The 27801-nt window shown below is 41.0% G+C and overlaps 1 protein-coding gene across 16 annotated transcripts in view; it reads left to right on the top strand.

Annotated features, from left to right (window-relative positions):
* The window catches only part of KIAA1217 (KIAA1217 ortholog), a 925495-nt gene that overhangs the window by 556194 nt on the left and 341500 nt on the right, over window positions 1-27801 (top strand). For all 16 annotated transcript variants that reach the window (XR_003854495.1, XR_003854494.1, XR_003854493.1 and 13 more), the window contains one exon: window positions 3136-3331. Coding sequence is in view for 13 of the 16 variants with exons in the window: in XM_029588689.1 (XP_029444549.1) it covers window positions 3136-3331 (196 nt within the window). In the remaining 3 variants the exon portion in view is untranslated. The remainder of the gene's footprint in view (window positions 1-3135; window positions 3332-27801) is intronic.

Raw genomic sequence — 27801 nt, 5'->3', positions numbered from 1 at the left:
TTGGAAAGGGCGGTGATAAAAAGTAAAAGTGAGGGGCAAGAGTTGCAGTTATAAGTTCTGATATTCAAGTTAAACGCCGGTGGATTTATAAGGCTAGAGGGGTGCTTAAATGTTAAAAACACTTTAATGTCTTCTGTCAGTAATGATCTTGTGAAGGTTACCAATAAACACTTTCAAAAATTGTTGGAAAGCACTGCAAACATTAATGAGCTATTTTGCATGCAATTTTAATATTTAAAGGGTTTATTGCGTATCACGATAAACCTTACAATCCAATTTAAGCCCCAGAAAGTTGACTACGCTTCAACAGGTGTAGTTAATTTTCCCCAAGAACATTGGCAAGCTAATGGAAAAAGTGTTTTGAAAGCTAAGATTGTCCATTAACTTTAGAAAAAGAGAGAAAATAGATTGGACCTTCATTTGTAGGGAGAAGAGGAAAGAAAAGGAAAGGATAAGGTGAACAATTGTCCATTTCAAAATGTCAGGTAAGTGCCAGTAGATGGAGAGAAATTTAGAATATAGGTGAGTCATGGAAGCAGAAATGAGAGGTTTAGAATAAAGAAAGCAGAGAGCGTAGGATCAAGTGGACCCATGGGGCTTACATATAAGACTGGAAATGAATGGGAAATTACTGAAGGATGGAGTAAAAATAAGAGCTCTCTGCAGTAAAGTGAAAGCCAGCAGACAGAGAAGGAGTTCATGGAGGTGATGGCGTATCAAGGAAGAAATTGAAGATGTTGCAAAATACATTGAGAGGAAGAGTTAAGGTAAATTCTGGGCAGTTGATGGCATTTTTCTGTGATCAGACCAACACAGAAAAAATTGTAAACTGATAGGCAAGACTAGCCAGGAGGAGTGATTGGAATGTTAAAATTGGTACTTTCGGCTCATGGCATGATTTGAGCCTGGCACAAGAATGGCATTAACTACACTCTGGGGATTCAGTAAATGAACATTTTTGTCACCCATCCCCAGATGGTGTGGTCAAAAAATGATATGTTTGATGAGGACAATCTTCAAAGACATTTTCCGAGATAAATATGTATTTAGCTGGGTAGACTGGCCTGGCTGAGATCCGCCCTCCTCTGCCCAGTTAGAAGTATGCTTGGGTTTTCATGCCATGCAGATTTTTAGCTGCAATAAAAACAGAGGAGTTTCTGAGGATTAGGGATGTTAAGGTTGGGGCAGTGAAACCACCCTGCATGCATTTGCTTTTCAAATTTATGCTTGCCATTTTACCCCTGCTGGCTGTCCACACAAACCAGAGGTGCCAATGTATGTGGTCACTTTTAGCACATAATCATGGTAGAGGATTTTCAAAGGAAACCCTCCTCTTCGAAAATTGTCCACATTACATATGCGCTAAAATTGATCACGCGTGTCGGCAGTACCACGAGCTATTGAAAATTGTCTTGTCAGTTACATTTTTCAAGGGTGCAATTGCAATCCCAACTTGAGTAGCATCATAGAAAAGACTGTGCTTCACTTACTGCCAATGAGCACCATTACTGTGACTTTAACTTCTGGAACCGGTCAGCACTCGCAAATAATTTTCCAGCAGGAAGCAGGATAATGCCTCCAATTTTAATACTGAAAATATCATAGAAGTGGCCTCCCCATGGTCTAGCACTAGCTTTCATTATTTCTAACATGTAATTATAATTTGTGAGCAACAGGTAAAGCCGGCAATTATCTGAAAGTCCGCACAGGAAGGCAGCAAGATTTAATGAAAGTTAATCTTGCATCTAAATCCAGAATCATACATAGAAGAAGTATTACCAGCATCAATGCAGCCAGTTCATCTCCTTTCTCTGCCAAGAGCTTAGGAAGGAGCTAGATGTGTTTGGGGCAGTTGCCACTGCTTTTCTGCTGGTTTATTTTTAGCATATTTTCAGGGTATTTTTGAAACCTTTTTGTTTTGTAGTGTTGTTTTTTGTTTTTTTTTAATTATTTCATGAAAATCATTTTGAATGTGGTATGTGGAAGAGCCTGACACAGGAGCACAAAGAAGCGGCCTGCAGCTGCCATTTTATACCTGCGCGATATATATCACAGATGCACATAGAAGAACTCTGGCTAATTACTGGTTTGTGCACTCATCTAGCGCCAGTTTCTGCAGCAAAATAAAATGCATTCCTAGAGTATGTTTGATATTTATTTTGGTGCAGCAGAACACTTTTAATTTGAAGTTCCGATATCCAAAACCTCCCATTATCTGTAAAACAAAACCATAAATAAATAAAATCATGGGCTTTAGCCCACATTCTGTTATCCATAAAAATGTCTGTTATCCAAAAATATTTAAGTACTCAATAAGCAATTCCATTCCCTTCCGTTATTCAGAAAAGCATCTATTAGCTAAAAAATATGCAAGTACTCATACGGGAGAACATCTACAGTCCGGAAATATCCATGGTCCGAAACAGCCATGGTCCCTATCCCTTTCAGCTAAAAGGTGCTCTACTATGTTCACTCCCACTCTCGATCTTTAAAATCACTAAAATTCATTTTTTCAACATTACTTTAATTCAACAATAAAACTCTTCCTACCTTTAGCCTTTTCTTTCTCTTGCTGTTTGCTTATAGGGTCATTCATCATTTTGCAATATGCCGTTATCGCAAATCACGTATGCAAATTAAAAATGTATTATTAAACAGGGAGGAGTTTGGGTAGGATTTAGGGAAATTAGAGGCTGCCAGCACTGTGCACGATAAGCTATCGCACACCAACGCGGGCAGTTCCGCGGGAAATAACCACCTTTTCCCGGGACACTATGGGCGCGACAATGACTAGTGCGGCAGATTTCGCCGCGTACTTTACCATTCGCTGTGTTGCGGCCAGCTGTGCATTTGCCTCCCCACGCTCCTTTTTTCTTCCACGGGCGATCATTTCGCTATAATTGTAGCAAAATGATGAATCTAGGCCTTAGTTTGCGGACTGTTATTTTGTAAGGCACTCAGATTAAAGGTGTCAGTTAAATACCATAATTTTAGTCAAATAAATACACTGCTTTTAATATTTTACATGCAAAAAATGATGTTCTTTCTTGTACTCACCTTTTGGTTTCATTAAAAACATTAATAGCATAGTATATATATAGATGAGTGAAGATTTGTTTCCTTCTTTATTTGCAGACCAGAAGTCCAAAGCCACCTGCAAGCCCACAGCCCAGCCTGGGAGATCAGGCAGAACATCTGTCTGGGGCATCTGCTGACTCTTTGGAAGCCATGTCTGAGGGTGATTCCCCGACTCCTTTCTCACGGGGCAGCCGCACGCGAGCAAGCCTTCCTGTGGTGAGATCAGCAAACCAGACAAAGGAAAGATCTTTAGGTGAGGTTCCACTGAGCTGTACGGTACATGAAATATCAAGCTGGTCTAATCACTTATTTTATTTTATTTTTTTTTATTTGAATGTTTTTTTATACCGAAGTTTGGTGTCAGCCTTCACTCCGGTTTACAATTATAACAACGATTTACATTAAAACATCAGAGAAACAATTTACATGAAATAACATTGGAAATTGCTTGTTAACATTGCTAACAGAAGAACATTGAGTAACATTAAATGTTGCTTGATAAGTTTGGTAGTATTTTATGGGCAGTTTAGTTATAAGCGATAGTTATCAAGTAGGTTTTTCCGGACAGGTTTAGGAATACATTGAGGGTGATATGCAGGTGGTGGGTTACTGGTTACAATGAGGATGGAATGTTATAATGGTAGGGTTGAAGTGTAGGGAGAGTTATTAGGTGACTGGTTGTCTAGCGGAGCTTATTGTCTTTACGAGGGTATTGTCATCTTGATTGGTTTATCCTATCCCATCCTTGTAGGCTTGTTTGAAAAGCCAGGTTTTGAGTAGCTTTTTGAACATTTTTGTGTTGCTTTGTAGTCTTAGACTGTCAGATAGGGTGTTCCAGAGATGTGGTCCAGCTATTGAGAATGCTCATTTTCTTACAGTGGAAAGTTTGGCGGTTGTGACTGATGGGATCTCTAGTCGTGCTTTGTTTGTTGATCTGGTATTACGTTGGGTGTAGACTTTTTGTATTAGGGTGCTAAGGCAGTCATAGTCATTGTTGTGACTTGAGTTGTGAATGATTGATAGTACTTTGAATTCAATTCTTTTTTCTATGGGGAGCCAGTGTAGTTCTTTTAAGACAGGGGAGATATGGTCTGTTTTTTTATGACCGGTGAGGATTCAGGCAGTGGCATTTTGTAGTATTTATAGGGGACGTAAGGTTGCTCTGGGAAGTCCTATCATGAGCAAGTTGCAATAGTCGATGCTTGAAAATATCAGGATTTCAGAATGGTTCTGAATTCTGGTTGGTTTAGTAGTGGTCTCAGGTGTTTGAGAATTGATAGCTTGTGGAAGCCTTCTTTTATTTTCATTGCAATGTGTTTTTTAAGGTTGAGTTTCTTTTAGCTTGATGAGGTTGTTGTCTATGAGTATGGAATGATTCCGGTGCTCTCCAGTGTTGTTTCTTTCAATTAGCATACATTCCTTTTTATCCGTATTAAGGCATAATTTCATTTGATTTAGAAGGTTTTTTATTTCATTAATGAGCATGGCTGCGAGTTTCAATGTGTTCTCTATGGTGTTTGTTACTGGAATGATCAGCTGTATGTCGTCTATGTACAAGAAATAAGTGACACTGAGATTTGAAAGAAGTTGACATAGTGGTAGTAGGTATATGTTGAATAGGATTGCCGATAGCGCGGATCCTTGAGGGACTCTGGTTTCTAGTGGGATGGCTTCGGAGGTGTGGTTGTTGATGTGTACTTTGTATGCTCTGTTTTGGAGGAAGGAAGTGAACCAATCTAGAGTTTTCCCGGTTAGGCCGATTTCAGATAATCTGGAGATTAGGTTTTTGTGTTCGACCGTGTCAGATAGATCAAGTAGGATGAGGATGTATCGTTGACCATTGTCAAACCCCTTAAGATAGTGTTTGATAGATTGAAGAGTAAGGTTTCGGTACTGTAATTGTTTCTGAATCCGTGTTGGGGGGTATAGGATGTTGTTTGCGTCAAGATGATCGTTGAGTTGTTTAAGGGCGGCCTTTTCTGTTAACTTAGCGAGGAATGATAGCTTTGATATTGGGCGGTAGTTGTTTAGCTCATTAGGATCGAGGTTCTTTTTTTATGATGGGTTTTATGGTGGCGATTTTTAGTTTGTCTGGTAATTCCCCTTCTTCTAGTGATTTGTTTATGATTGCCATGATGGTTGGCGTGATGGTTTGGGATATTTCTTTTAGTGATCATGTTGGTATGGTGTCAAGTTCATGACGGGCTTGGTTTAGTGATTTGATTAGTTTCTCCGTTTTAGTAGTTGATATAGTTTTGAAGGTGGCCCATGGCGTGATATCTTTGAGGTTTAGTTGTGTATTGTTGCTTGGGGTTTTGTTTACTTTTTCCGTTATTTTGCTGATTTTGTTTTTAAAGAAGATTGCAAGTTCTTGGCTTAGGTTTTTATTTGGAAGAGTGTTGTTGTTATTCTCTGAGATTAGGTTGTTTACTATGTTGAAAAGAGATTTTGGGTTATTTGAGGAGTTTAGGATTTTTTTGCTGTAGTATTCTCTCTTTGTCTTGTTTATCATGCTTTTGTAGAAAGCAAGGTAAGTGCGATATCTTTCTAGCATTAGTGGGCATTTGTTTTTTCGCCAGTCTTTTTCTTTTTGTCTTAAGGTGGATTTGGTATCCTTTAGTTGAGAGTTGAACCATGGGTTGGTGTTTTTTCTTTTTGATTTGATCAATTTCGTTCTTTCAGGATTTATGGTGTTGGCAGTTTCTGTTGTAATTTGATGCCATGAGTGGATGGCATTGTTTATGTTTGAGAGATCTATGTTCGACAATTGTTTTTCAAGCTCATGTTGGAATAGATCAGGTGTAAATGGAGGTCTGTACTTGAATGAGTATGTTTTGTTGGTTTCATTTTTGGTGTTGGTGTTGGTGTGGGTCTTACATTGTAGTAGAAAGTGGTCCGATCATGGGACTTATGAGTAGGATACAGTTGAGTTTGAGAAGAAATTGTCATTTGTGAAGATAAGGTCTAGGGTGTGACCTGCTTTGTGTGTTGGGTTGTTCACGTGTTGAGTAAATTTGAAGGTGGATAGGACATCCATCAAGGTTTGGCAGGGTTAAGATAGTGGGGTGATATCAGTGTGGATGTTAAAATCTCCGAGGATGATTGTAAGTTTTTTGTAGTTAATGTTTGTTATGAAAAATTCGATAAGAGGGGATATGTCTTTGTCAAGGAGTTTGGGAGGGCAGTAGACTAGGCAGATCTGGAGGTTGTCTGAATCGAAGAGGGCTATTTCAAATTGCTGAGGGAGTGAGTGTGGGATTAGTTTTATGTTGAAATGTTTTTTGATGATTAGTAATAATCCACCTCCTCTTCGAGTTTTCCTCGGTATTGAGAATAGATCATATGAGCTATTGGTTATTTGGTTTGTTATTACGTGATCAGTGTTTTTGAACCAAGTTTCGGTCACTGCGATGAAGTCTGGGTTTTGGTCTTGAAGGATGTCTGAGATTAGTATGAATTTCTTCGTGAGGGCTTGTGCGTTTATGAGGATGAAGGTTAAGTAAATGAGGTTTTTTATAGACTTATTTAGGCGAATCTTTACTAGGTTTCGATGCCTTACAGTTGGTTTGTTGGCGAACGTGTTATGCATCTTGGACTATTGGATGGGATTAGTAGAGGGGTTTTGTGGTTTGTTTTTTTTTACTTGACTTGACTACACTTGACTAGAAGATAACTTACTAGTTAATTATGTCATTGAGTCACAATGGTTTGTTCCGTGGCAAAGCTATCAAGATTGTTGGGAAAGAGCTGCATGATATATCAACATGGTTTTAGCAACAGTTTTCACTGTTTATTGTAAGTTTTCGTTAGCTAGGTATGGAGTTTTTTTTACTCATAAGGGACCTGATTTTAAAAAGCATTTCTAGAGTAAAACTGCAGGAGAAGATGCTTAGAAGTGCACCTCTTTGTCTACCAAATCATGCAATCTTTCAATTATAAAACATTCATTGGTTAGATTAGCAGTAAAGCACTGTCCTAATACAAACCTTGGCTGTGAAACCACTCCTCAGTATTGTGAATGAAAGCTGCAGATACAGATTTGGAAATATTTTCAATATTTTAAAGTGCAGTAGAAGAAAAGAGGAATTTGGAAACCAACAATTCAGAATTAATTGGTAGGATTGGCTAGGTGAAACTTAAGGGATAGCATGATAGCTAGGAATGCATTCAATGCCTATCAAAAGATTAGCTTTCTCATTAGGTGCAGTTGCTCTCAGTTAACTCTTCCAGCTTTGGCAGCAAGGAAAAGATAACATGATTATAGCTGATACCGTGTAATAGATTTTTTTATGTGTTTGTTCTGGAGATGTTCTCTTTACAATTATTCAGTACCACAGATAGATATTGGCTTGTTTGAACAGCAATGCCATAGGGCATGTAAGCTGCTATTAAAATGGAAAATACTGTATATAATCACTGCTGGAAAAAGCATGTCTTTGAAAGTATTTTGCTTAAATATTTTGTGAGAAACAGTTCTGCTAAATATATGCATGTCAGAAAGAGAGAACATATGTGCAAATTTCATGATTTCAAAGCAACAGTGCCTCCTAGAGACATTCCCAAGATTTTTGCTAAAATGGCTTCCCTTATCTCCTAAAAATGTTTTCTGTATTTCTTTCTTCTATGCTTTTTTTTTTGTCTGATTTTAAGGAGGTTATTTTTTTCTTGGTTGTTAAACTCAAGGACTTTGTTTCTGGCCAAGGCATGTGTAATGTTCCTAGGGCTGTCAGCTCATCCTCACTGTTTATCCAATACAGGCTTATATTTCATAATACAAATGAAAGGTTTCATTCAAAACAATTTTAAAACATGTATAAAAAAGTGTTTTGCAGAGCACTGGCAGTTGTATTTAAATTTAATCCTAAAAAATAATCTTGAGAGGAATTTTCAACTAACTTATGAATATCACGGGAGTAAAAGAATTACCTGAATTCCTTTCTCAAAGGGGATGGTGATTAGAGTATACCTCACTGAAAACTGACTACTTAATGATTTGTATGTGTTAGCTGTTTGTTTGAATTACCTTATTAATAGCACTATTAGTATCCATGTCAGTCTGATCGTCCTTTTGTATGAATTACTACTTACATATCAGAAAATCTACAACATGGAAAAAATAACTTTGATTTGGGAGTCCCTTTGCTTTTGTAACTAAGGCCTAGTTTCTTGGTGGCAGTGTACTGTATTGCATAGAAAACCGAGCTGAGATCCTGGCTTGACTTTCCAGTCCTCTTTGTTGTGACTTGAGCAAATAATGTAATCTCCCTGTTCTCCTACTTCACTTGTACACTCTTCAGGAAGGTGCCCTTTGCCAGTATCATTAATATTGAAAAGAAAACGTCCACAAACTGGTTGGAATGATGCTGTGATTTCTGCCACTTCTGGTTTGCACTTTGCCTATTCCCAGTGCCTGGCATGGTTATGCATGACAGTACCAAGATGGGGGAAACAGCAGCAGAACTTTTACCCATGGGGTTTGCACCAGTAATGAAAGCAAAAAAAAAATTGGCCCAGGGGCTTTTGGCTTTCAGTATTGCCCCCAGAAAAATTACCTGCAGAAATTGCAGCTGTTTTCTCTGTAGATAGTTTTTCTGTCAGAAACTACACGGGTAGGTTTGAATAATTGAACCTACTGTACATGCGTAATTCTTCTCCCTGCCCCAGGAATACCTCCAGAATCCATGGGTGAAAGCACGTGTCTTGATGAACATACATTTACCCACAGACAGGTCGGGCAATACTCATCCCCCACTTCCTTGGGGAAAAAGCATTTTTACCTGCAAAAGGACTTTGAATATTGCCCTGTCTGAGACTTTGTGACATTGCCCTAACATAATCTTGGTCTCAGAGGATCTGAGTGACATGGCATTATGCTATATACATTCATATCCTGAACTGAGTTTAGTTTGTCCTGTTTATATTTTATGTCTTCCAATTGGTAATTTATGCTGTTTTCTTGTATTTTAAATTTGAGTTTAATACGTTTTAACTGTATTTTATGTTACATGTTATTTTCTCGCCCAGAGCTCTTGTTGGAAGAGGCAGTTTTATAAATATCAGTAATAATTATTAGATACAGCCTCCCTCCTCACCCCCCCCCCCCCCCCAAAATATTGTTCAGGGTCTCAATCTAGCCGAAAAGCCAGGAAGGGTCTATCCTTGCTCAGTTCCCCAGAATTTGGAAGCACAGGGCTAAACCTGAGAAAGACATAGGCTTATACATTTCTATGTATTTATTTATTTATGGGTCCAAAATCAGTTAGACACTGAGCAGATAAGTTATCCAGCTAAAGTTAGCTGGATAACTTGCCCCGCATATTCAGTGGGATAAATGTTCCACTGAAAATCCCTAATTAAAGTTATCCAGCCAACTTTAACTAGGTAACTTTAAACCCTAACCAGACAGATTTTGAATATCGCTGGTTTAGACTTAAGCAGCTATATTCAAAAGATTATAGACATTTAAGTGGCGAATAGAGGATTAAAAAAAAAACCAACTTGATGGCCTTTTGGGCTTAATACATCCCCCCTCCTCTCTCACACCCGGGGGTAGATTTTCAAAAGCCATTTAAATGGATAACTGAAAAGTTATCCATTTAAATGGATCCCTGCTATATTCTACCCTGCTATATTGTATATAGCCAGTTAAGTTGGGGGCGTTCTGGAGGTAGGCAATAGGCATTAGATTAGCTGGTTAACTTAACCGACTAACTCTGACCGTGCTGTTGGGCAGGTCTGTCTGGCTAACTTCAAGATAGCTGGGTATATTCAGCAGCACAGCTGCGCCACTGAATATCCCTGTTAAGGTAGCCGGATAGGCCAGGTCTGTAGCATTAATCCAGTGCGTAAGTATTTACATGTACAAGTGTCTGTCGGGATCTCCTACCGTGTAACTTTACTTCTGCTATGGATGGTGTGTAAGTGATAAAATAAAAAACAGAGGCTAGTTAGCGAGGTTTAAGGGGGTCTGGGCTAATAGGGTGAAAGGTAGGCAAACTAACGGGGGGGAGGGTAGGAAGACCAGTTGGCTAATTGGGTGACGTGGGAACGAACTGGGAAAATGGGCTTTGGCATCGGCACGCGTATCTATTGAAATCCCCCCACTTAGTCCAGGTGGCATTTATGCACACATGTGAGTGTCCAAATAAACTGGGGCGCACATGTATGCGCGTCCAGGCTATTTTATAACATGCACGCATATATGCGCGAATGTTATAAAATGGTCACATCCATTAGCTCGTGTCGGCAAACATGCCAGCTCTTAAAATTTACCTCTAAATGTATTTTTTCTGACTGGGGCTGCCTGTTAAATTCATTTCCCGAGTTATCTGTTTATGCTGATGTAGAACAGCCATGTGATTAAGCCTGGCTTGCCCCATGCTTGATCACAGAAAGGTCATTATTCTATGAAAGCATGAGAATTCCTTTCTGATGTACATGCTGAAGCAGGTACAGTAGGGCTGATTTTAATTAGCTTTGTCAGTTCGGGTAGTAGCTGTCATAGATGTTTGCCTTGCATTCCAATCAGATGATCAACCACATCATGAAGAGCTGAAAGTTTAACTGTCTGCGCCCTTGCAATATCCAACAACATATCACAATGAAGCTATAACTGAGAAGCATCCATGTCAGTTGCGTAAAGTACTGCAGTTGATGTGCTATCAATCTCGCCAATGGCAAACTTTTCAGTGTTGCTCTTGTGCATACATCTGAAGAAAAGTAATTATGTACACTGCTGCTGCTAATATCAACCTCATTATAAAGAATTTCTTGCAGAATTCCTCAGGAGACTCAACATGGTCAAGCTTGCACCCAGCTTGAATGTGTCATGGAGGCTTTCTAAATCTAGTTGTTTTGCTATTATAGTACTCAATGATTGGAAGGCTTCAAACTTTGTACTCTCCTTGATGGACACCAAAAGACGTTCTGCTTGATGATATTGTAGGTAACTTTTTTGAACCGCTGTATTTAGTGTGAGCAAATTACCAAAGGTAAGCATCAGCAGTTGCAGCGTAAAGAAAGAATCAAACTTCTGCAAGCTTCGTGCATCTCCGTCTGTTTTTCCCTAACATCTCCACTCTCAAAGAGCTCAATCAGCTCGCTATAGTTAGGAGCAACTGACTGTAAGGAAGCTCTAAAATTCCATCTTGTGGAGCAGAATTGTTTCAGGCATATGCAGTTCTCTCCACCTGGAAAGTATTTAAACCAGGTAAGATGCTTGGGTGAACTTCTGAAACAAGTGATAAAGTCAACTATTTCACTCAAAAAATATCTACACGTATTAACATGCCCTGCTATATTTTACCCTATCAAGTCCTCAACATGGGCTACACAGGGCACAGAGAGGGCACTGGATTCCTCAGGCTTCACAAGAGCCTGCAGTCCACTAATGCAGCTAGCTACATCTGAGGCGTCATCATGGCACTGGGCATCTATCAGAAGGGGGATTCAGGTGGCAGAGTACCTTATGGCATCAGTTTCATTAAAGTAGAAAAAACTTAATTCCACCACAGCAAAATGAAACTTGCTGCTTTGTGGTCTCTCTCTCCCTAGTGAACATGCCAGTCATGATTTAAGTATCTAATTTACAAGAAAAGACGAAATCCGTTTGTAATTTCTACAATTCTTCCATGATCTCAGCTGGGGGGACATCATCAGCATGAAGTAGCAGGAGCTGAGTAAAATCTGACCCTTCCTCAACATGACCAGAAACAGCCAGACTCTGACCGGCACGGTACCATACAGACGTTAAAACTGTCAGCAGTGGCCTTCTAGCTTCTTCCATCTGCATTTGTTTGTCTTCTGAGCAAGTGGAATGCATAATTTACCGCACTTTCAACAGTAGTAACAGCCTAACAGCTGCACTATGAGTCTTTGAATTTTGATGACTGCGAAATCTTTCTAATGCTTTCTGCTAGTTTGAGATCTGCCTTATGCAGCTCTGTCTTTGGAGCTTTTTGGAAGAGGAGCTTTCATTTCATTAGCTGTGTAACAGATGCTGCACGATGCTTTGCCTGTTTCATAACACGGCCACTCCTAGGTTCTCATTCAAGTGTCCTTGTTCTGGTAGCCTGGGTGGCTTTCTTTTCACATCAGGAACAAAATGAATGCATCTTAACCTGGTCCTTGTTTTTCTGTAGTGGAGATGGCAGCGCAACTTTCACCAGTGGTATTAGCAGCACAAACCATTATTTGCTGCTCTTTTGTTAAAAAAAAAATCTTTCCATAGTGGCAGTGATGGTCTGAATCTCAATCAAAGAAACCGGACTCTGTAGGAGGAAAGAAAAGATGTTATGTACTCATTCACTGAGAGCATATAAGAATAAATATTTTCTTTGTGACAATACAGGATTGTTAGCTCCCCTACAATCCTACATACATGGGAGTATTTGTTTGGTTGAAGCAGGGCTCAGGACAAAATAATTCACTTACTTTCCTACTTTGGAAAACCAGTTTCTTTCCCCCGGCCCCTCCTTCCCCCACCTCAACTCACATACAGACACTAACACAGAGATGTCTGAATACAAAATGGAGATGGGGGGGGCATTTGTTTCTCTAAAAGAGGGCCCAGGGCAACAGAATCCTCTTACTTTTAAACTTTTTAAACATGACTAAATGTAACATGGAGATGGGAGCATTTCTCTGGCTAAAGTAGAGCCCAAGGACCCAGGAATGCTGCAATTATTACTATCCCAGTTGTGAAGGAAAATCATAGGGATGTGCATTCATTGAAAGTGAATAAGGAATCAGAACTGAATCGGGCATATTTGTTTTGGTTCATTTAAAACAAAAACAAATGGCCAGTGCCCCCAAAGATCACAGATATTTTTGTTTGCATTTGTTTTTGGATCCTATTAAGGTATATGGAGTAAACAAGACAGCTGTTTTTTGTTTTTTCTCTCCTCAAGGCACGCTAGCAACCAGTAATGTCATCCTAAACTGACCGGAGTCAGGGTAGAAAGGGACAGGGAAGAAGCCAAGAAGTGGGATCAATCAAGGTCAAACATTTTTTTTAACCAGCCTATCCTAGCTGGCATCCGTGTGGACTGATATCAATTTCCACTTTTTTTTAGTCAAAAGTGACAGAAACTTTGAGCAGACAAGATTTTAGTTTACTTGTCTTTGGGCTGTAGGTCAGAGATGTTGTGGTCTTCTAGGTCTTAGAGCTGAAGAAAAGTTGCAAAAAGAGTGAGAAAAAAGGGAGTAGGAGAAGTTCAAATTGAGGTAGGCTCTAGCTCTGCTGTTTCCTCTTGTCGCACAGTGTTAATATGTATAAAAAGTCTCTCTGTTCTGTTCAGTGTGTTACTCAGTTACACTGTGGTGTATCACTCACTAAACAAGCAAAAGGAAACGTTTACGATCTCTGTGTGCACTGGGGAGTTTAATTTTTTCCACTCATGTGCAGACAGAAAGATTTGATTTATTGTAAGATCTGAACTGGCACTAGCAGTGTGTTTGTCGCTCTGAAACAATGAGAGATCCATATTCAGCTCAGCAAGTTAGCTGGATAAACTTATCAGGCTGCCTTTGCCTATATATTCAGCGATGTGGCTGGGCCAATGAATATATCCAGCTATCCTAAAGTTAGCCAGATAAGTTTATCTATCTAACTTTAGGATAGATGTACAGGACAACCAGACTTAGCTGGATAACTTATCCTGCTAATCTTGAATATTGGAGTTAGCCGGGTAACATATCCAGCTAACTCTGCTCCTCCCAGTTATGCACCCGGAGTGACTCTAATGTTTCCTGCCAAATTTTAGCCGGATAAAATCTTATCTGGCTAGAATTTAGCTAGATAAGTGCCCAAAAACTCATTTATCCAGATAACTTCTGAGTTGTCCAGCTAGATGCTTCTGAATATGAGTCTCTCAGTGACCAGAGAAAACAGCAGAGTGAGCATGACTTCAATTTTTGTTTCCCTTCGGGTTTCTTGTTATAGTGGGAAAAGGAGTCACAGAACATGTGCTCTTTTTCTATATACTGTCATCTGTGTAAAATAGTACCAGGCAGCAGGTGGGTATTAGGCAGTGCATCTGTGAGGCATGCTCTCCCAGAGGCTCAGTTCACTCTGGTACACAAGAGTGTGTGTCTGTGGGAACTGAATCTCTGCCTGTTTACTATTTGACCTTTTCTTCACTCTGAACAGTTTCCACACTGGGGGGTATGTGTGTGGGTGTCTGTGTGTGTGTGTGTGTGTGTGTGTGTGTGTGTGTGTGTGTGTGTGTGTATGTGAGTACTGAATATTATGCAAAATGTTTAGGTACCCCTTAGCAAATTGTATGTTTCAATGAATCTGTAAGTGAACAGAAGCTGACACCACTGCTACATGGTACAAAGTTAAATACAACATCTGTCTGCAATGTTTAATGCAAAATTGGTATTTCTTTAATGTGTCAGCACTTAACCAGTTATATTCTTTTGAATATAGCCAATTAAGCTTAAAGTTATCCAGAAACACATTCCCACATAACATTAGACCTCCCTCCCTGGGGATGACTAGAGTTAGCCAAGAAAATAATAAGTTTCCTGGCTAACTCATCTCAACCCAGAATACCCCCAAACTTATCTGGCTAAAATTTAGGGGGATAAGTACCTAAAATATTGAAAAGTCAGCAGTTAGCCAGATAAGTCACAAGTTTTCTGGCTAAATGTCTTTGAAGATCGGCCTCTGAAATGATTGGATAAATGTGTATATAATGATAGTGTACGGTTCTATTGTCTTTTAAAAATCTTGCTCGGGGAATGGTAGTGCATCTCTCTGGTCTCCCAACCAGTGTACCTGTCCACTGGGGAGCACAGTTGGATCGTCTGGGAAGTTTGCACAGAGTGACAGAGATTGGAATAGCAATAGATGCTGCACAGTCTATCTGGTTCTATCACAGGCCCCGGAGTATCTCACTCATCTTCTTGCCTTCTATACCTCAGCTAAAGAGCTCCGATCCTCACAAAAGGCCTTTCTTTCCTCCCCACCCTTGACTTCTGCCAAATTGAACTAAGAGCCTTCAGCTGCTATACTCCCAAGATCTGGCATGAGGTTTCTTTACCCGTCCACCAGGAACAAACTACCTCGCTTTCTGGAAAAAAGCCGAGGCATGACTATTCAACCAGGTCTTTCCCCCAGAAGACACATTTAAGTAAGTTCAAGTTTTTCCCATACTTTGTCCTTATGTCATTCAATCGCACTCAGTGTTGACTGCATTTAACCGTGTTAAAACCTTCTAATTCTTAATATCTGTAATCCACTTTGAGACCAAACCTTGCAAAAACCAGCGTAAATAAACAAATAATACCAGAGAAATCTGGAGGGAGTCTAGGAAATCTGAGAGTCCCACTCTTCTGGTGTATTCAGTGGTACTTCCCAGAGAGGAATGGCCCTCATGTGCAGGATTATCCTATGGATCCATGCTGACAGACACAGCCACATGGTGTAGCACATTCCTTGGTGGCTGCGTCGATGGGCCATGTGAGTAGAAGGCAGTTGTGTCGTGATCATTCTAAATTGCCAGTTAGAGTTCTGACCTGGGACAGTAGCAACAGCCCAACTGCCTCTGGACCTCAACAAGTGGGCCAGTGCCCCTTGGGACCTCTACTACTCTACCCTAGGGATATTCCCTGTGGTCTGGGGAGAAACCTGCAAATCTAACCATGAGAAGCTGGTACCCCACAAAGAGAGACCAACCCAGGAGGGGGGGGGGGTGTACTTGCCAGGGTATTCAGAAGCACTACCAAGTGTAACACAGACTGTGAACCGCTCAGTTTCTTCTGTACAACATTCAGCTCATTCTACCTCAGAAAATGAAAGCAAGGTTTGGAGAACCACAACCCAGTTATTAGAGTGCATTTGGAGTCAAACTCAGCATTTCACCAACTATACCCTCTCCCCCTACCCCTAGCCACACCTATATTTGGTGCAGGGGTGGGTTGGGAAACCTTTCTTCCTGAGGATATTCCTGTTTTTTGCAAGGTTTGGTCTCAAAGTAGATTACAGATAATAAAGAAAAAGTCTGTTTTTTCTTTTCTAAATTTTCGTTATTAAATTTAGCTTTTGGGTAAGAGCAGAAAAGCTGAGGTGGTGGAGATCACATACCGGCCAATGAGCCATCACGTTTGCTGACAATGGACTGTATAAGGCAGAGTCTTCTTCCCCTCCCCCTCCCCAGCCTGAGCTGATGTCATCAATCATCGTCTTCCTCGGTTACTAAATCCAGGGCCCTTCAGCACGCAGCTGGGGAAGAGCAGAGAAGTTGAGGTGGTGGAAATCACATACTGGCCAAGGGACCACCGTGTTTTCTGGCAATGGACTGTGTAAGGCAGTGTCTTCCTCCCCTACCCCCTCCGATCTGAGATGATGTCATCAATCAGTGTCTTCCTCAGCTATTAAATCCGGGGCTTTGTGGTACGCAGCCACTGGCGTGCTGCCGAAGCCACACACCAAAGGGCGCACCCCTAGGCACTGAAATGGAAAGGAAGAGGAAAACCAAACCGTGGGTATCTTCACCATCTCCCATAGCAGCTGCTGCTCCTTCAGCGATGTGTGGCCCCATGGACGAACATGTTCTTCGTTTGGTTGAGTCATTCAGCAGGGACTTACAGAATGAGAGTTCCATTTCAGGGATCTCATTAAGTCCAGGGGAAAATCTGCCACCCTCCCAACTGGCAGCTGCGTCATTTATTGAAGGTCTTATGCCCATTGGTAACTTTGTGACTGCATCTTTAGGTTTCACACCTACACAGCAGGCTTTGAACTCTTCCTTAAATGCTAATATGGGGCTAATATAATCAAGTCCAGAGACTCAGGGAGAGAGTCTATGAGTGGTTCATCTCCCCTCAATTATCCCTCAGATGAGTAACTCTATGGAGGGTATTGAGCAACCTGCTATTGCGACCTTATTGGATGTGTGGAAACTAGTTGCCAAGTTGGATAAAAACCTATCTCATTCAGCTTCTCAGATGCATGTATTTTCTTCACAGGTTAGGTCCAAGATGGAAGACCAGGAGAAGAAGCTCCATGGTGTAGAAAGATCAGTGTTAGAGATGAACTCTCAAATGGTTTCTGTTCAGGCATCTTGTGCCTCCTTTATATAGGATAATTGAATAACCTATAATCATTTTGAAATGTTGAGAATAATTTGAGATCTCTCAATTTACATGTTTTAAATTTTCCCATTACTAGGCTTTTATCGCCTATGGAATTATTTAAAAAGTACATGTGTAAGATGTTGTCATTTGATGAGGATACGTCTAAGTTATATTATCTACCAAAAGAGGAAAGTCCTCACTGCAGGGGAAGGGAAAATTGATTTGTTATTGAGTCCTTTAAGTCTCTACTTTTCTAGAGGCCTCAACAGATGATATCCCAAACAGAGCTACTATTTTAGTTACTTTAGATTTGCATAAGGATAAAGATTTAATGTTCTTTAAATATTTTCAGTGTAAAGAATTTCTTTTATGTGGACAGAAATACAGATATTTCCAGATGTTTCTCAGGCTACTCAGTCCTGTAGGAAATTATTTATTTCCTATAAGCAAAGAGTGCAGCAAGTTTCTATCTGAAATTTCCATGTAAATGTTTAGTCCCTTATCATGGCAACAAGTTTGTTTTCTCCGAACCACTCCACTTGGAGCATTTCTTAACAGAGAAGGTTAGGGAAACCTCTGAGAGTCTAAAGCAAACTAATATTGAAGTATGGTGACAGATAAATTGGTTTAAGATGTTCTCGTCAACTTAATTTGAGATTATTATTTCTATATTGGTATTTATTTCTTTTTTAGATTTCTGCTCTTCCCTCATCTTACATGGGCTATGCAAAGTCGAGTATTATTCTTCATCTCTCTGTCTTGCTGTTATTGTTGTATCTGTGGAACTTTGGGCTGAGGTTAGATTGGCTCTACCTGCAGGGAGGAGCCCTGCAAGTTCTCACTGTCGGCAGGCAGACCCAGGCGAGGCAAAGACCGGTCAGGACCTTCACCAAACCAGCCCACGATCCCCTCAGGTTGAGCCTTTGGGTGCTGGGGCTGGAAGGACTTAGGTGGGGTCTTTGCTGATGAGAGAAGGGAAGGTCTGAAGCCAGCTAGGTTTGGAGGGCAGTGATGTCATCACTAGGTGCCGTGGGAACTTTTCCGTTGCGGACCCTTTAAATGCCGGCAAGAGGCATGTGCATGCACCTAGGGGGGGGGCAGTGTCATGTTACTGGCAGCGGTGTTCACTCCACCGGGAGGCGGCATGCTGTGTTGGTGGCGTTTTGCCGCATTGGGACATGGCGCAGCTGGCCCGGGCCTGGAGGTGAGAGCAGTGGTTTGCAGGGTTAGCCTGCGGACCGCCAAATGCCACAGTTATTTCTTGCAGTTTCAATTACACGTAATGTTAATGATATAATAAGTTTTTCAACATTCTTAAAAGCCTCTGCAATTGCAAACTGTGCAGATGGTTTCAATTTGCGCACTTTTCCCTCATTTTCAAAGGGGCCCTCATGCAGCACAGGTACTTTCCTTTTGAAAAGTTGTGTAAAATGTATGCATTAAAACCACCTGTGTTGTTTGTCCCTGCTTTCTTCTGCGGCAGGAGGGAGAAAATTGTACACAAACGATTAGAAGCATCCTGCGTGTTTTCCTCTCCTCCCCCCCATGCAAACATGTTCAAGAGACCGTCCTCTTTTTCAGTGCGGGTAAAAGCCCATTCTTTGTGACTTCCATGCGTTCTTTTGGCCATGTTTGAGGAGGGCGATGTTTAGTCAGAACCAGGTAAATGGCTTCAAAAATTACCCTCTATCAGGCCGATACAGTAAAAATCACGGGAGAGCGGGCGAGCGCACAGGCCACTCTCCTGTGTGCGCGATTCAGTAAATAAAAATATTCAAATTAGGGCCCGCGGTAAAAAGAGGTGCTAGGGATACTAGCGCGCCCCTCGTGCCTTTTTTTTTGACAGGAGCGGCGGCTGCCAGTGAGTTTGACAGCCGATGCTCAATTTTGCCGGCGTCGGTTCTCAAACCCGCTGACAGCCACGGGTTCGGAAACCGGTCCGGTCCGGTTTTCAAGCCGCAGGCCGATTTAAAATTTTTTTTTTTAAATTTTTAATTATTTTTAACTTTTGGGACCTCCGACTTAATATCGTCTTGATATTAAGTCAGAGGGTGCACAGAAAAGCAGTTTTTACTGCTTTTCTGTGCACTTTCCCGGTGTCGAGAGAAATTAACGCCTACCTTTGGGTAGGCGCTAATTTCTGAAAGTAAAATGTGCGGCTTGGCTACACATTTTACTTACTGAATCGTCCGGGAATAACTAATAGGGCCAGCAACATGCATTTGCATGTTGCGGGCCCTATTAGTTTCGGGAGGGGTGTACGCGCGTTTTCGACGGGCTATTACTCCTTACTGAATAAGGGCTAAAGCTAGCGCGTCGAAAACGCGTGTCGAAACGCGGGTTAACAGTGCGGAGTGCACTGTACTGTATCGGCCTGTAAGTGATTAGGGCAGATCGCTAGTACCGTGCAGACTTTCTTGTCTCTGCTGGCCCTAACCAGTTGTGTATAAATGCATTTCACAAAATTCTTTCAGACCCTTCTTCAAAGATCCCTGAAGATACTTGGTACTCCCTGCTGCCGCTATGCTGAAATTTACGGTTTGGAGACGCAGTGAAACGCTTTGCCTCAGTTTGTCTAAATTATTTATTACAATCCATTAATCCTCGTTGCCAGCTGAACCAGTTAATGGATAATTAAAACAGGTTTAGGTGTGAAATACTTTATTTTGCAGTTCTGTCTTGCAGGTCCGGCCACAGTCTTGAATTGTAGCCACTGCACATTCCCACTACATGTGCCTGGAAATAAACATTATACAAAGATCAATCTATTGAATAATCATGCAAAAATACAGGGCTTTACACCTTGCCTCAGACACTGCTGATGAGATTCAGATTCATTGAGGGCAAAGAATGATTAACTGCAACTTCCTCCGATATTTGTGACTCTGTTGTAATGGTTGACTGAAGAATATCCATTTTCACATTGATAGCAGTCCAATTCTGTAGTTATTCATAAATACACAAACATTATTGATGTGGCCAGAAAGAAAAATGTAGCTGCAAAGTGAATTATTAGTCCATGAGAGAAAATTAAGTATGTTCTCAATATAAACATAAATACTTATTTCATAATGCATGCTAATAACATTTTTCAAGAACCATGCTACAGCAAAATCAACCTAGCACGAAGCTTTCCTCAGGCTTTATTTACAATATGGCCAATGCAAACAGCTGTGCATGCAGTTCCAGCTTTTCTCTTGAGGGCGGCAGCAGTTTTCCTGCTGCTCCTCAATTGGAAGCAGCCTCTCTATTCAGGTACGGCGCGATCAGCCTGCATTCCCAACCACCCAGCGTCTCCCAGTTCCAGCCTGCTCAGGGAGTGGGAGACCTCAAGCAGGATTTGAACCCGGCTTCTCTGCATGGTAGCACACAACCAAAGAGGATGTTGGTGGTTGGGGTTTTTGTTTTGTCGTGCAGTATATCAGGAGATGGTCACTCTTTCGCACTATCACAAGTGATGGCAGGATCCAGCAGTATCTCAGACTACATACTGACAGATAGCTGTACAAACGGAGAAGGATGGAGTCCTCCTAAATCCATTTACCTCTTCTGTTTGCTCCGTACAAGCTGAGTGCATGGCAAACAAATACATAAATACATGTTGTCATTCAATCAAGTTTTCTGACAGCTCTAAAGAGAATAGGAAAAAAAAAAAAGAATGCCTTAAGCTAGTTTAATGTAGAGTTGCCAACTTGCCCAGGGTGGCTTGCAGGATTTTACTTCTGGGTTAATCATTAAACTAGGGTTCCCAACTCACCCCAGGTTGACTGAGCAGGCTAATCCAGTCCTGATTTTGGTCCATTGCATACTTGGAGTCTAATTTATGTCCCATAGATAATCAGAACTACAACTCCATGCATGCAATGGGGCAAAACCAGGACTGGATCAGCCTGTTCAGTCAACCTGTAGTGAATTGGTAACCTAGTTTATTGATTAACCCAGAAGTAAACTCCTGCAAGCAGCTATGCTTAAACCTATATTCTCAGGTTACAATGACGTTTAGGATCTATGGTCCTAGCCTCTCAAAAAAATGTCATCTGACTTAGATTTGGCTTCTGTGGTTGTGCTCTGGGTGCATAGTCTGTGTACGCCATTGAACTAAGAAAAGCAGTTAGGAAAGCTGTTGGCTCTTTCATGCTGCTGTGCTATTCTTTGTTCCCTTGCACCTGCATGTCCTGTAATTCAAGGAAACAAAGCTCTGGGATTGACTCTGCAAGGAGGTTAAAGATCTGCTTGAGAGAATGCGATTCATCACACACAAACACACAAATCTGAAGCACATCTTATGAATCTCAGCATTTCTCTCCAGTTTCCAAAAGATGTGCAATGCTGCATATGGTGTAGGCAGAATGCTCTTCCAGTCTGTTGAAGTGCTGCCTAGTGGTTAGAGCAGTGGGCTGTGAATCAGGGAAACCAGGGTTCAACTCCCACTGCTGCTCTTTTTTTTGACCTTGGGCAAGTCACTTCACCTTCCATTGCCGTGGGTATAAATAGATAGGGAGATTTATTGAGCTGTGTTAGAGCTATAATGCACATTAAACAACATATATCACAAGATATAGCCCTTTCGTGGCGATATTTGCAATATCACATGTGTATTGGCATAACACCCACCCTCCTATTACAAATAACTGCTTTGCACTCATCTGCATAATGAAATCACGTAATGCATGCAAAGCAGCTAATGCATAGTAAGTTCTGTGTAAATGAAATTACGCGACTCACTTAGAAACTTTTCAACCACGTTATATTATCCACGGCTTTGCTGAGAATGGTGTTCTAGCATGAGTCCGGATGCTCCCATGCTAGAATTAAAAGGCCATGTGAAGCCCTTTGAACATGATTCCCCCCCACAAAACCAAAGTATAAAAAAAAGCTTCTGGGTGTCTTACTAGACCCCCCCCCCCCCCACCCACCTCAGGGCCGCCAATTGATGCGACCCCACAAAAATTAAAGTATAAAAAGGAGAAATGGGTATGCTTGCCAAGTGTGTTTGTGTGCATGGTTATTAGGTGGGAACTATGGGAAATAATCACCGAGTCTACTTCAGTTTTCTTTTGTATCACTGATATGGAGTACATTTTGCTTCATTTCTGTTTGTTCAAATGTTGTTATAATTATGTCTTTTGTACTGCATTGCTTTATTTTGTTTTTTGCTGAGACTCTCAATAAATAGAGCATTTAAAACAAAAACGGCATTGGTGGACAGTTGGAGGGCCTGGGATGCCTCCTATCCCTATACCCAGTCGGTGCCATTTGGGAAAATGATGCCAACTGGCCTTTGCCCCTACCTCGTGGTGCTATTCAGGGCAGCCCCGGGGTGGTCTAGTAAGACCCCCGGAGGCTTTTTTTTTATATTTTTTTTTTTTTGTGGGGGAGGGTCATGTTGGGTTTTATGGCCCTTTAAAGCGATGGCAACCCATGCTTTGTTGGCTGCCATTGCTATTTTCTGTGAGACAAAAGAATGTGTCGATACTGCCTCAATAATATGTCAAGGAGGGGCACAATATCGCATGACCGTCCTCTCCTCCACCGCGATATTGGACTTCTCTCACGTTAACAAATCGCAGCCTAGTGAATCTAAGCCTTATGTTTTGAGCCCTCTGTGGATAGGGAAATACCTACAGTACTTGAATATAATCTGCTTTAAATCAAATAAGTCCTACTTAGCATTTTTATAATGCGGCTGGATGTACGCAGCATTGTATAGTGGCGCTAAGTATTCAGAAATGATAAGTTCCTGCCGCATAGAGTTTACAATCTAAGTGGCTACCTGAGGTAATAAGGGATAAAGTGACTTACCCCAGCTGCGTCAGTGGAAGGAGCAGGAATTGAATGCTGGCTTCCCTGGTTCTCATTCCATTGTGCTAACAACGAGACTACTTTTGCCTCCTGACTTATCTAAACAAGATGAAATTAAGAGAAAACCAAGGATTTAAAAAAAGCACACTGAGTGCAACACAGCTCACAAGTATGAGGAAGCAAAACTTCACAAATCCGGGAACAATTTTAAAGAAGAGAAAAATCACTACTGTAAATTATAATAGAATATATTACAGAGAAGGAAAGGCCTGCAACTAACAATTTATGCAAATTAAGGACCAGCAGCACAATAGGGAAGGAAGCAATGGGAGTTTCTTGCACCCTTATGGAGCTCAAGAAGGCACTTAAATAAGAGGGTGCATAGAAAATGCATTTGTTGAACTGCTATTTGATATGCTCAGAAGGAAAAGGCAGTCAGAATAATACACCAATCTGCCATGCTCTAGTTCTCAATGACTAAAATTGCTTACGTTTTTTTTCTGAGTTGCCTTAGCTACATCTGCAAAAGCACAAATGTTATAGTTTGGGGAAAGGGTCCTGATACTTCAAAACAGTGCTTCAAAACAACCGGTTCCTCTCTGCCTCACGAACAAAACAGGCAAAGTGAGTGGCTTCTCAGAATCCTCCTCTAGGCCTGAGCTTAGGTTCAAAAAGCCAAAGGATAATTCATTGGTAAGAGGCTGAACCGAAACCACCTCCCCCTTGACAAAAGGAGGCAAATAGGAGGGCAAGATTACGCTGGGATTAGAAGTACTTCAGGCATTAAGCTCTGAAACATAGTAACAGGCGTAGACAAGGAATTAAAATGCAGTATGCAATACCTAACTAATTTTTTTTTTTCAATCTCTCCAGTTTACAATGAAGAAGTTGGTTTCTCTTGCCAAGCAGTAATATGATATAATTCCTTTAATTTTATTTATTTAATATGATATGTTTTCTTTTAATTGAGTTTCCATAGCAGGGAAATGCTGACAGCAGTCTTGAGATTTTAGTCTCCAAAATTTGAAAATGTTCTATGAAGCCATGCAGCTGGTTACAGACTGACTGAATGTGAGAGGGAAAGGAAGTTTCAAGTCCAGCAATTGTATCCTAGAGAACTTAAAGGCTAACCACTTGAGGTTTCACCGGGAATAACTAAAGAAGCTGCAACCTTAGGAGAGCCTGTCAGACCCAGCAAAGCTCCAGTCTGGGATGACAGCTTTGGTGCTGTTCCAAAAGTCACTCAGCTCCAAGTCTCCCCATTCTGCCTCTCTACCTCGGAGGCCTTCCTCCTACGTAGCACCAGCATGGTTCCCCGACTCTGTCAATTGCACGAGTCCCTTCATCGCCTCACGTGACCCTAATGACTGCAGTGGAGGCGCCGATGTTATTGGCAGTCGCCTGAAGCACTGGGTCGAAAGACTTATCCCATGGGGAATTCGCAAGCGGGAACTCAACACCAGGTCACCTTCTGAGAGGGCCAGCAGTGATCCTTCCCCCGCTGTAAACACCAGTGGGACGCCTCTGGGCTTCGACTGCGGCAGCGGCCCAGCACCCAAGCATCTTCATGGGTCCGGCTGCCACAGAGAAGTCAGGAACTGCGGGGAACCTTTGCATCTTAACCTTGTGTTTTACCATAGCAGGTAAGTGGAAAATGCCTTTAAGGAAGAAAACATTGTGGGTCGGGGATAGTACAGGGTGTGTTTTCTAGGCATCCACCTTCTTGTCTCCTTCGTCTAAGTCCCCCCGTAAATGGTTTTAATAGCTAGGTTGTATCTGGGAACTCATATGCGTATCTACCCAAGTGCATGAAAATCAAATCTTTGTCTGCTGTCATTCACTATGTTACTATAGATCAGTAGTTTGATGGACATATTTTAATATGATATCCCAGGTTATATTTTCATTTTCTGGGCTCAGAATTTTTTTTTCCTTATGCTTTGAGCGGTCCAATAATATTCTGGAGGGGATGCCCAGAAACCTCTTGCTTAATTAATGTTACGATAACAAAAAGGATAAAGTTCAAACAACCACACACGACGGCACATATGCGCGTATATGGCTGCACACAGATTTACGATAGTATTTTGCTGCGAATAGCAGGTACATGTGTATTATGAAATATGCATATCTTTGCTCCACAACGTACACTCGTAGTTATATGCTTACGCGCAAATGCATTCAATATGCTGAAAGCGAGTATTTCAATGCATTAAACGCACGTACTTTTCCTGCCTATTTTTTAAATATATGCGTGAAAATAAAGTGGGACTTACATAAATCGGTTTATTTTAAAACAAGCGCTTGTGATTGAAATGACCAGTTCTCCCAGTCCTGCTCCAGGTCAAAGAGACCCTCCTGGTTCTTCAGCCTGAACTCCCCACAATTCACTCAGACCTCCCACCCGGTCAATAGTACACAATAAAAACGTTTAATATCGCTTGCACCAGATAATTAGCAGGTATAAAATTACATGAGTAACCTGGCAAATCTAGGCATGTATGGGTCTTTTAAAACAGAAACCTATGTGCGTGAGAGTTGGCCTTGCCTCAGAATGCCGCTAGACCACCCCCTTTTCTGCTCAAGATCAAAAGTGCGCACTTGAGTTTGATGTTTATAAAATAGCTACGTACACGAGTACATCTCATTTTTGCATTCACTTAAAGTGTCTCACTAAGTGGAACAGAGCTGGGAGTTAGCGAGGGCCCCTTGATATGAAATTGGCAGCGTGTCACCCAATCAATCAAAGTTTTCCTACATTTGTGGAACCACCTTAGGTAGTAAAAAAGAAATGGTTTTTTTGTCTTTACTGAAATGTCATGTGGCAGAGAGTATCCATGTGTAACAATTCGTATGGGTAAAAGCATTGCTTTTTCTAAACGTAAAAATGTCAGCACTTTTGCTCAGTACCTCTCCATTTTCCTTTGCTGTGTGTGCTAATGCAGGTGAAAATCTCACATATGCATTTGTTTAGGGAGGAGAAGCAGCCAAAATCACTCTTGCCTCTCAGAAAAATGTAAATTATGCTTTTAAGGGGAAAGTTTGCAGACATTCCCCACAAGAAAAATGCATATGGTGAACCTGTTTGGAATCAGGTTTGGCTGGATATGTAGCTACACTGTCAAACTCCATTTCACAGCTTTTGTGCTTTTCAGATAACTTGAACAGGTTATGATCGTATGCCAAAGAAATACACACAAAAACATATGCTAAGAACATCATTTTTATATCTTGGAATGAACAGTTGTCAATAAGCAACATTTCAGAGAGTACCCTGTTAGCCCATCAATAACGGAATCAATTCAAAGAAAATAGGTAGAGATGTTACCTTTATAAGGCTAATGAGTGTTTAACATTGCAGGCCTTTGGGACAGCTGTCATCACTTACTGACATTGCCCAAGAAAGTGGCTTTATTAGTCTGGATAGCTTGCAACTACAACCATTTGGAAGCCTGATAAAATTATCTCTACCCAGCTACTTTTAGTATTCTTATAATTAATAAACTATCAAATTTAGCTTTCAATTTAATGCTGTTCTGTTCTATGTAAACACAGTATTACAACATAATTTTTCTTGTACTTCCTTTGCTGCTCTGACTTCCAGAGCCCTCCAAACAAATGACACGGTATAGAAAAATACATCAGGAATAATAAAGTGAGTATGATAAAATAAAAGTAGTGCATGAAAGGGGTAAAGGGAGCATGATATGTGTACATTGGATAAATCACCCACATGGGAGAAATCATTCAACATGTTCCTCCTCTAGTGTACTGTATATTATTCAATGCAGAAAATGTGAAAAATGGCGCTACATTGGTGAGACAGGCCAAACATTAAAGGCAAGCGTCAATTCACCCAGACAAAAGATCAATCACCACAAGGAAGACCTGTGTGACAGCTCCGAGGGAGAGCACTTTTCAGAACCAGGCCACTGCATCAATGACCAATAATCAGGATAATCAAAGGAAAATTTAAAATAATCCAGGAACGCATAACCTTTGAAGTTAAAATGATCTGACATTTTGGAACTAACAAAAAAGGACTCAACAGAGGCCTAGTCTCCTATCAGGGAGAACAAGGAAATAGCAGCAAAACTAAATTTATTTTTTGCCTTTATCTTTACTGAGGAAGATGTTGGGATCATACCCACACCAGAAACATTTTTTGATGGTGATGACTCTTAACTAAATAATATCATTGTGAAATGGGAGAATGTAATAAATCAGATTGACAGACTAAAGAATAACATATCATCAGGACTGGATGGTATTCACCCCAGAGCTCTGAAGGAACTCAAACCTATCATTTAAAAGAGCCATGGTACCTGAAGACTGGAGTGGCCAATGTGATGCCAATTTTTTAAAAAGGCTCCAGACGTGATCCAGGAAACTATGGACTGGTGAGCCTTACATCGATGTTGGGCAAAATGGTAGAAGCTATTCTTAAAAACAAAATTACTGTCCATGGGGGAGAGTCAACATGGTTTTTGCAAAGGGAAGACTTGCATTAGCAATGTACTAGATTTTTTGGAAGGTATAAATAAACATGGATAAAGGTGAGCTGGTTGATATTGTGTATTTGGAGTTTTAGAAGTCAATTGACAAAGTCCTTCATGAGAGACTCTTCAGGAAATTGAGAGGTCATAGGATTGAAGGCAGTGTCCTATTGTGGATTGGTAAGTAGATCAAAGACAGGAAACAAGAGGGTAGGATTAACCTGGCTTAAAGAAACAGATTTAGTCCTCTTAAACCAACTCCCCATGCACATATATGACATCTTTTCTATACCAAGGCCAAAAAAAGAGAAGGAGGTCTCCTACTCGCAGCTAAGAAAGATCT

This window comes from Rhinatrema bivittatum, chromosome 2 (assembly GCF_901001135.1).
Source record: "Rhinatrema bivittatum chromosome 2, aRhiBiv1.1, whole genome shotgun sequence".
NCBI lineage: Eukaryota > Metazoa > Chordata > Amphibia > Gymnophiona > Rhinatrematidae > Rhinatrema > Rhinatrema bivittatum.
This window is presented reverse-complemented; position numbering and strand designations above follow the sequence as displayed.